This window comes from Solanum tuberosum, unplaced genomic scaffold (genome assembly GCF_000226075.1).
Source record: "Solanum tuberosum cultivar DM 1-3 516 R44 unplaced genomic scaffold, SolTub_3.0 scf00217, whole genome shotgun sequence".
NCBI lineage: Eukaryota > Viridiplantae > Streptophyta > Magnoliopsida > Solanales > Solanaceae > Solanum > Solanum tuberosum.
The window spans coordinates 1,081,501-1,091,874 of NW_006239142.1; the positions used below are offsets into that span (position 1 = coordinate 1,081,501).

The 10,374-nt window shown below is 35.3% G+C and overlaps 3 protein-coding genes across 3 annotated transcripts; all 3 read left to right on the plus strand.

Annotated features, from left to right (window-relative positions):
• Positions 1–4,084, plus strand: LOC107062313 (protein NLP7-like). The gene is made up of 4 exons (XM_015312828.1): positions 1–307; positions 387–856; positions 2,902–2,973; positions 3,125–4,084. The coding sequence occupies exons 1-4, from the start codon at positions 157–159 to the stop codon at positions 4,082–4,084; spliced, it is 1,653 nt and encodes a 550-aa protein (XP_015168314.1). The 5' UTR covers positions 1–156.
• A 27-nt stretch (positions 4,085–4,111) lies between these two features.
• On the plus strand, positions 4,112–5,986 carry LOC102605785 (protein NLP7-like). Its single transcript, XM_015312817.1, has 2 exons — positions 4,112–4,331; positions 4,472–5,986. The coding sequence occupies exons 1-2, from the start codon at positions 4,298–4,300 to the stop codon at positions 4,951–4,953; spliced, it is 516 nt and encodes a 171-aa protein (XP_015168303.1). The 5' UTR covers positions 4,112–4,297; the 3' UTR covers positions 4,954–5,986.
• Positions 5,987–6,071: 85 nt separating this feature from the next.
• On the plus strand, positions 6,072–7,714 carry LOC102606120 (protein NLP7-like). Its single transcript, XM_015312829.1, has 3 exons — positions 6,072–6,162; positions 6,256–6,643; positions 7,273–7,714. Exons 1-3 carry the CDS (start codon positions 6,072–6,074, stop codon positions 7,412–7,414), a joined length of 621 nt encoding a protein of 206 aa, XP_015168315.1. The 3' UTR covers positions 7,415–7,714.
• Positions 7,715–10,374: the final 2,660 nt, after the last annotated feature.

The window sequence follows — 10,374 nt, forward strand, 5'->3', positions numbered from 1 at the left end:
AATTAAATTTGTGGTTTTTTGGAGATACTTTCTTGCACCCATCCACAAAAGCGTGTATTTTGTGTGCTCACAGTAAATTAGTGTAGAGAACAAAAAGCAAGTGGCCCCTATATAAGCAGCAGAGAAGAGGGGCAAAAGGCAGTGAAATTCTCCTCTATGGAGCATCTTCTTCATCAAGCTTCAGAGGTATGTGCCGTAATGCCCTGTCAACTGGACTGGTATCAACTGAACTGTAATGGCTGGGCATTTTGGAGCATAAAACACAACGATGAGTTGCAGTACCAGCGATCAATTTCCCCTATCATGTGTGAGTTCAGGTGTGAATATCAAACTATTTTTGCTTCACTTGTCAGTTTTTTGTTTTGAATCTTATCTTCATGATCCAGCTGCTGCTGCTGCTGATTCTGTTGTTTCCAGTTCTGTAATGGTGAAATTGAGGATCAAATCTGTTCTTGAGAAAATGTGGAGTCCACATATTTCTCTGGTTCAATTCTGGGCACCCATCAAGGTCAACGGATCGAATTTCCTGTCCACTGCAGATCAACTATTTGTTTTCAGTAAGGAACTTGATAAGAGGTTGTGTTCATACAGGAGGTTCTGTCTCAATACTTTGATTCCAATTGATGAGTACAAGGAAGGTCTACTTGGACGAGTTTCCAAAAGTTGCTCGCCAGAATGTAACCCCGACCTCCCAAGTTACTCCGCTGCAGAGTTTCCACTGCTTCAAAGTGGAATTCGATTGGGAATCCATTCTTATTATGCAATTCCAGTGTTCAACCTCCATGATCAGCGGTACCTTGGTGTACTTGAGATTGTATCTACAAAATCAGCTCTACGTCTTCCCCAACTTATTAAGGTATTTGCTCATCTCTTCTTTTATTTTATTTTTAGAATGCTCAAATGTTGAATAGCTGCAGTTTTTCGATTGCTTTCTGGCTGTCAGCCTTTTTTGAATCGACTAGCATGGAATTTTCTCTCTCTTCTAACGCTCAACTTAGAATGTCTTCTTACCCACCCTCAACCCCACCCCCTGAGACAACTCCAGCCTGCGACCAGTAATTTCAAGAGACAGCAGCGCCAATGCGTGTAGGAGAGTACAAATCGTTTTCGTCTAGAACAATAACAACAACACATTGATATCTACTCCCTTCACACAGGTTCTACCTGCTGAAGTTGGTACCTCTGGTTGCACTGGTCGATTCTTTATATTCGACCCTAGTAGATATATATATTGCTGCTTGCTCTTGTGTTTCTGTATCACAAATTTATATTTAGTATTAGTGGTTGGCTGAGTCTAAATATCACAAATTTCTTGTACTTGGTTTTCTCTAATTAGAGTAGTACACGGGTCATTGTTACTTAGATTTACAACTAGTTACTAGTCTGCCTCTTGCTGGTTGGTTCCATTTGCTGTCTGGCTTTCTTGTCTGCTCTCTAGTTTTCAGACTTTAGTTCTTCTTAGAATCTTGTGCGGTATTAGTTTTACTTGCCATTTCCTGCTTGTGTGGTAGTAGTGATTTCACCTTGTTTTAGCGGTAGTGGTTTAGAGATTGACCCTGGAGTGGAGTCTAGGTTCAGGTTGAGAAGGACCAAGATTAAATACTTGGAGTGCAACTTTAATGATGTGACACATGAGGCTAATGTGGAAGTTAGACTTGATACATAGGTCATCCAAAAGAGAGGTAGTTCTAAGTATCTTGGGTGGATTATCTAGGGATAACGAGAGATTGACGAGGATGCACCCACTATATTGGTGCAAGGTGGAGGGAATGAAGGCTCGCATTTGGAGTCTTTGTGATAAGAAGGTGTCACATGGACTCAAAGGGAAGTTCTCTAGGGTGGTAGTTAGACCAGTTATGTTGTATGGTGTAGAATGTTGGTCAGTCAAGAACTCTCACATTCAGAAGATGAAAGTGGCAGAGATGAGGATGTTGCAATGTATGTGTGGGTATACTATGAGAGATAGAATTTAAAATGAGGATATCCTTGAAAAGTTGGGGGTGACTTCGGTAGAAGACATGATGCGGGAAGCGAGGTTGAGATGGTTCGGGCATGTGATGAGGAGATGCATGGATGCCCCAGTGCGGAGGTGTGAGAGGTTGGTTATGGATGGATTCAGAAAAGGTAGAGGTAGACCAAAGAAGTACCGGGAGAGGTGATTAGATAGGATATGACACAATTACAGCTTATTGAGGACATGACCTTAGATAGGAAGGTGTGGAAGACACAAATTAGGGTAGAAGGTTGGTAGGTTGGAGAATGTCCATACTAGTAGTTAGGAGTGCTTGTTGCCCTACTGAGTAGTCATAGGACTACTCTCTTGTTCTCCGATTTCTATGACTATTTGTTATTTCATGTAGTTTGTTTTTTAGTTAGTCTTTTTGTTGTAGTACTATTATGTTCCTATCTATTGTTTTGTTACTATCTTTTGTCTATTGTACTTTCATTATGTCTTTTCCTAGCCTGTTTTTTCCTTGAGCCGAGGGTCTATCAAAAACAACCTCTTTATCTCACCTTTGAGGTTGAGGTAAGGTCTGTGTACACTACCCTCCCCAAACCCCATTGTATGGGACTACACTAGATATGTTGTTGTTGTTGTATGAGGCTTACCTTAAATATATTCTGGCTAGGATGATCACTTTCTGTCTTCATCATGATATCTGTAGGAGTTAGGCCATAGACTTGAAGTCAACACTTTCCTGGAAGATAGATGAGGTTGGAGGGATGGTCATATGCTTGAATTTAGACAAAAAACAAGTGTGCCACCCATTCTTTTGGTTGTGCGAATACATGTCTAAATTGTTGGATTTCAACCAAAGGACATTGGTTAATTACTTTTGTTTATATTCTGTATTTACTGTTTGAAGAAGTCGATAATCCTTGTTTGTTTTTCCATCATAGGGGTTGAATTCCAAATCATTTGGGTTGTATAGCATTTGTAACTCAAGGGACATGCTTTTTGGACTTTCAGAGGTATGGTGTTGTTGTTTTTTTAAGTTTTGTGAAACCAGGCAACATAAATAAAAGTAAAAGAAAAGGAGATCAGAGACTGTTCTCGTTTTTATTTCCATTGCTCTAATATATATGTCCCACTAATTTCATAGCTTATCTTATCATATTACAGCCGCTGGTCGATGATAGACTTGTCGAACTAGAGATCGGGTTATATGAGATCCTTAAAATACACAGTTTACCCTTTGTTCAAATTTGGATTCCTTATTCTCAATCCGGCTCTTCAAAAGTCCTGTGTTGTGCTGGCGCCTCCATCTATGAACATTCGAGTTCAATGTATCATGAGTTTGAAGATGTTTCTGAGGCCTGTTTTATTGAGAGCGGTAAGGCATTGGTCGGGAGGGCATTTGCATCCCAAGGTTCATGCTTTTGCAAAGATGTTACTCTATTAAGCTTCAATGAATACCCTTTGGTGCCTAGTGCACGAAAAGCTAGATTGACCCAGAGTTTTGCAATTTGTTTGCAAAGCAAATGTGCCAACAATATTGTTTCTGTGGTTGAGTATTTTCTGCCACTCAATGAAATGGTTGTTGGAGATACAAAGACTTTCTTAAATACGCTTTTATCCACAATGAACGAACAACTTCCAGGTTTCATAGTTGCTTCTGGAAAAGAACTAGGGCAGAGGATGCTCGTTGAAGTTGTTAAAGTTTCCCTGAGTGATGAACTTGACTCCTTTGAAATTGGCCAACCTCTGCCGAGTGTTCAATTACATCAGGATGGAGGGGAAACAACAGAAATCGGCCAACCTCTGCCGAGTGTTCAATCACATCAGGATGGAGGAGAAACAACAGAAATTGATTATTTTTGTGAACAGTCAAATTTACAGAACATGGAGAATAATGTTGCTGCTGCACTACTGGTTCCTTCTTGTTCATCACTCAAGCGCGACTCACTCAACTGTGAGCGGACAGTGGAGGTTTATCCGTTACTTCCTCATCCAATAGAGGAAGCTGTGACAAACAATGGAACGGTTAATGTGGATGTAGCACATGATGACCACATTGAGGATACATTTGAAATGATGCAACTTGGTTCACACTTTGAGCAACCAAATTTAAAAATTAATTAATGCGGGCAATGCAAGGAATAATGACAAAGTGGAGCATAATGATTTAGATATGTCAGACAATCGTTTCAAGCTGAAGCTATAAACAGAGAAAGTAACTTTGCCCGTGGAGCAACAACTAACAGCGAGAAAATCCATTCACAGAAGAACATCATAATACAAAGGATAGAAAAAGATCATGGGATTACCCGGAAGATTCTGGAGCAGCATTATGGCATGACTCTTGAAGATGCTGCCAAAAGTCTACATGGTAAGTTCACTAACTTTAGCGAATTTGAGGTTCATAATTCTTTTTGTGTTATTATATATATGTACGCTCCTATGCCTTTAGCTGAAATGATTTATGCATAGGTTCACTGAAATCCCTTTTGTGGACTTCTTTTATTGCAGTTAGTCGAGCAACACTGAAACGAATTTGTAGAATATATAATATCTCTAGATGGCCACATCACAAGACTAGAAATGTTAATGTCCATGTTAGCCAAGGCGTATCTTTTCAAGGTGCTGAACCATATGTGAGCGATCAACAATGTCCTGTTCTTTCCCAAGAAAAAGGCACAGATTATTTGGGTAACAAAAGATCTGCTGCAACAGGAAAACCTTGTGATAGTGTGATGACTTTAAAGGTTACATATAGAGGTGATATCATTAAATTCCAACTCCCCTTTTCATCAACGAGGATAGAATTGGAAGGGGAAGTGGAAAAGAGGCTTAAGATATCACTTGAAAGGTTTTCAATAAAGTATGAAGATGAAGATGACGATTGGATTTTGATAACTACTGATTCAGATTTGAGGGTTGGTATGGATTCACTAAGGTTGTTGGGAAGGACTAGTATGAGATTACTGGTTATCCCAAAAGCTGAGACATGAAGGATTTTTTGTAAGTTTTGTTATGGTGTTCATCTTCATTACAGAAATGTTATCTTTTGGTGACATGGTGTTTCTCTTCCCTGCTGTGTTGTGTGACATGTCTTTGTGCTCAGTGAACCAAGGTGATTAATGTTGTTACGAATGGGGAACTGTCAAATTACGAAAAATGCCTATATATAGAAAAGGAATCACAAGGAAGATTTTAGTTAATACAATTATTAAAATTAATAGTATTTTACTTCCACTTTTTGTAATATGGAACCACCTATTAATGGTAGCCAGATTGTGTCCCCCGGCTTCAATTCTTAGGATCGAAATAATTAGGTGTCATGCGGAAGCAAGCAAATCAAACTTTGATAGACCATGAGTAATAAGACAAGCAAGAAATACACAAAAGACACAGATTTAACATGGTTCGGTCAACAAACCTACATTCAACAAGGAGACGAGCAATCCACTGTATAAACATAAGAGTACACAATAAATAACTTAAACCAATTCACTCGCAATAAAAAGAGGTGTAGTCACTTGTGTCCCACAATTTTCCCCTCACCAAAATTCTGAAAGCCTCTAAGACTACATTGTGAATGTTAATTAAGTTATAAGGAACAAACTTCTATTTATAGAGTCCTAAACTTTTTCCTACGAGAAAAGGACTAGCCAAATATGAAGTCTTTAATTATGTTTTCTTTTTAGGAAAAGGAAAACCTATTTATGGTAAGAAACTCAGGGTAAATAATACCCAACAAATGCCACTACGGATATATATAGACAGTGTAATGTAAAACTAGTAAGAAATGCTACATTGTAGTATTATGGATGATAATATTTAAACAGAAAAGGGCCTAAAATACCCTCGAAATATTGAAAATGGTACACAACTACCCCTCATCCACCTATTGGCTCCCAAATACCCTTTCCATCCACCTATTGGCTCACAAATACCCTCCACATCCACCTTTGGGTCCAATTTTAGCCACTTCATTAACGGAGCACCATTTAAAATAATTAAATAATCCTTTTAATTACGTGACACTCAACCATTGGTTTGAATTATTAAATTGGGTGTGGGTTTAAAATTATATTAAATAATTAAATTGCAATCAATTTGATTAATTATGCGGATAGAAAAAGATCATGGGATTACTCGCAAGATTCTGGAGCAGCATTTTGGCATGACTCCTAAAGATGCTGCCAAAAATCTAAGTGGTAAATTCACTAACTTTAGGGCATTTGTGATTCGTAATTCTTTTTGTGTTATTATATATATGTACGCTCATATGCCTTTTAATTGAAATGATTTATGCATAGATTCACTGAAATCCCGTTTGTGGACTTCATTTATTGCAGTTAGTCAAGCAACACTGAAACGAATATGTAGAGAACATGAAATCGCTAGATGGCCAAATCACAAGACTAGAAAGGTTAATGTCCATGTTAGCCAAGGCATATCTTTTCAAGGTGCTGAACCATATGTGGGCGATCAACAATGTCCTGCTCTTTCCCAAGAAAAAGGCAGCGAATATTTGGGTAACAAAAGATCTCCTGCAACAGGAGTATCTCGTGATGGTGTGATGACTTTAAAGGTTACATATGGAGGTGATATGATAAAATTTCTACTCCCCCTTTCATCAACGAGGGTAGAATTGGAGGGGGAAGTGGAAAAGAGGCTTAAGATATCACTTCCAAGGTTCTCAATCGGTTTAAAATTATATTAAATAATTAAATTGCAATCAATTTGATTAATTATAAGGATAGAAAAAGATCATGGGATTACTCGCAAGATTCTGGAGCAGCATTTTGGCATGACTCCTAAAGATGCTGCCAAAAATCTAAGTGGTAAATTCACTAACTTTAGGGCATTTGTGATTCGTAATTCTTTTTGTGTTATTATATATATGTACGCTCATATGCCTTTAACCGAAATGATTTATGCATAGGTTCACTGAAATCCCTTTTGTGGACTTCTTTTATTGCAGTTAGTCGAGCAACACTGAAACGAATATGTAGAGAATATGAAATCTCTAGATGGCCACATCACAAGACTAGAAAGGTTAATGTCCATGTTAGCCAAGGCATATCTTTTCAAGGTGCTGAACCATATGTGGGCGATCAACAATGTCCTGCTCTTTCCCAAGAAAAAGGCAGCGAATATTTGGGTAACAAAAGATCTCCTGCAACAGGAGTATCTCGTGATGGTGTGATGACTTTAAAGGTTACATATGGAGGTGATATGATAAAATTTCTACTCCCCCTTTCATCAACGAGGGTAGAATTGGAGGGGGAAGTGGAAAAGAGGCTTAAGATATCACTTCCAAGGTTCTCAATCAAGTATCAAGATGAAGATGACGATTGGATTTTGATAACTACTGATTCAGATTTGAGGGATAGGATGCATTCACTAAGATCGTTGGGAAGGACTACTATGAGATTACTGGTTACCCCAGGAGCTGACACATGAAAGAGTTTCCGCAAGTTTTGTTATGGTATCTTCATTGCAGAAATGTCATCTTTTGGTGACATGGTGTTTGTCTCTTCCCTGCTGTGTTGTTACATGTCTTTGTGCTCAGTGATTAAATGGGAATTTGTCAAATTACGAAAGATGCCTATATATAGAAGAGGAAAATAATCATAGGACTTATGATATGAGTTCTGTCATTTTCTTTTGATTATCTATTTTGTATTTTCTGTTTGTTGTTTGATTACATGAACAGCCTGTTTGTAAGTTGCTTTGATGATCAATACAAAGCTTAATTTGTTACATTATTGTTCCTACTCCATGCCTATGATCTGCCCTGTTACCATGCTCGATGTTCAGTTCAATACCCTCTTTAATCAGTAAAGGTGATGCAAGGGTCATTCTAGTATTGTCTCTTCCATTTGCAGTATGCTATCACCACTGCAGGAGGAGATGAAATCGGACTCCACGGCTTCAGAGATTTCAGATGCTACAACTATCATCTCTGTGTGAGAGTCAGCTTACAATGATAGTAACACCGGAGGTGGGCTGATATTGTGAAATCACATCAGGACTCACAGCTTCCAATTCATGCTGTTGGAGAAACAATAGGAGTTTGGCCACAATGTCAAGCTCCTTAAATCATAGGTAATGAACCGGCTACTAAGACACTATTCATATCCCTTTTATTCATACTGTTTTTTTTAATAAAAAAAATGAGATGAAAATATTCTCTGCCCAATTATTTGCAGGAAAGATAATATAATTGCACCTAATTATCTTTCATACATTAAAAAATATATATATATATAAAGTTGTAATTTCTTCTTCACGTAATTATTTATTATTAAGCTCTCCATTCCTATAGGCTCTTCCATTTTATGGTTATTAGCATCTTAGTTCTATATTTTGTGCATGTAGGCACTAATTTTTATATATTTTCTTTATTTATCTACAATAATTTTCTTTATATTTATTTTTATACTAGTTTCATAACACATGTGTTGCACATGTGTATCGTATCATATAGTATACGATGTTGTTAAATGGAATTGATATTTCTAAATTAAAGTTTTTTAGTAAATAATTATAATTGAAAGAATATAAGACAAGTGTTTTAAATGATTAGTACAAATTGTCATTGAGTTACTTGTTTTTTGAGATCAAATTTATCAATATAATTGAAATATTTCAAAATACATTCAAAGTTTAAATATGGGAGAAAGTGACATTTTTTTTACTTCACTCATGTTGTAGTTTCTAGATTCCATAATGTGGAATTATACTGAATATGTGGTTATTTTTTTATTGTTGTTATCATGTTAAAGTTTATCAGTATACACAATTTCCTAATTAATTAGTTATATTTTTTCACGTAGTTAGAATTCCTTTTTAATTTATCGTCCAGTGTGGTTGTCTCTCTCTCTATATACTAGTTTTGGAAATGTGCAACGCACGTTTGACCCTTACTCTATTATATAAAATTTATAAAGACTTATCTTGTTGATAATAAGGTAGCACCATTGTGTACTACCAAGTTCGTCCCTTGATTCCATGTAACTTAAAAAATTTGATAAAAATAAATTATATTAAATAACTTTTTTTTAAAAATAAATTATTTATAAGTAGGAAGTGTCATTACATGTTTATTTCAATTGTGAAATAAAAGAAAATAATATTAATGAGTAATTAAATACTATAAATGTAATTTATACTAAAAACAACACATTGTAAAGAAAACAACATTCAATAATTATATAGTATAAATTCACGAAATCTCTGCTTGAAACAATAATAACATGATATGGTATGTAAAATTTGTCACTTTATTATGTCTAAGGAGTTAAATAATATTTTTGAACTGATAAAATAGCAAACTAATGAAGAAAATACGTATACATAAATAATTGGATAGTGCAACAAGATTCTCAATTCAACATTATATGTTCTATTAATTATTTATCAGAATCACACAAACTTTAAAAAATTATGAAAAGTAAATTTATAAAAAATGAAAGTTAAAGAGAAATATTTGTAATAACAAATCAATTAACGTTAAAAATAATTAAATACATATGTCATCATATTGTTTCTTGAAAACCATATCATTTTAACACTCCCCTCAATTCTTCCTTCTCCTCCATAAACCCCCGCAAAAACATGGCTTTCCTCCCTTGTCCTTTGAGAAACAACAAAATGAGCAGCCTTTCTCTACTGCCAAATGTCCTTAATGAAATGAACATAATTAAAAATTCTAACTTGCACATGGAAGTTTTAAAGCAAAAAGGGTCTCCAATAATGTCATTTTCCATATCTTCCATGATAAATTTAGTCCCAGAAATGTCCTGTAATGATATCTAACTTGCACATGAAAGTTATAAGCAAATACAAAGAGTGAGAGGATATCATCTCACTCTAAAATTATCCAACACATGAAGCTATTACTCATAAAGCTTATGTGGAATACATGAACCTTTTTAAATATATCAATAACAGAAAAAATGAACAAAAAATAAAAAATTACATTACATAAAAACTAAAAGATGATGAAACATAAAGTGTAGTGGACTAACATTTTTTATCCAATTTATAAAGGGAGAAATTGTGTACATAAAAAACTGTAAATAATTGTGTTTAATGGTAGAAGCTAAAAGGTTTAACAATGAAAGCTATTAATAAATGGAAAATGATAAGTTGTAACATCTAACAACAATGTAGTTTAATTGTCATTATATATTTAATTTTTAAAAAATAGTAAAAGTATTTTTAATTTTAAAAAATAGTGAAAGGTATTTTCGTAATCTAACTTTGAACCTAAAATCTTTCCACTTTTAGTAATATTAATTAATTATTATGATGATGATATAATATAAATGATTTAGTATAGATGAAATACATCAAATCCCTCCTGAACTTGGCTGTAAAACTTACTTTAATACTTTAACTACACGGGTGTTCAAATA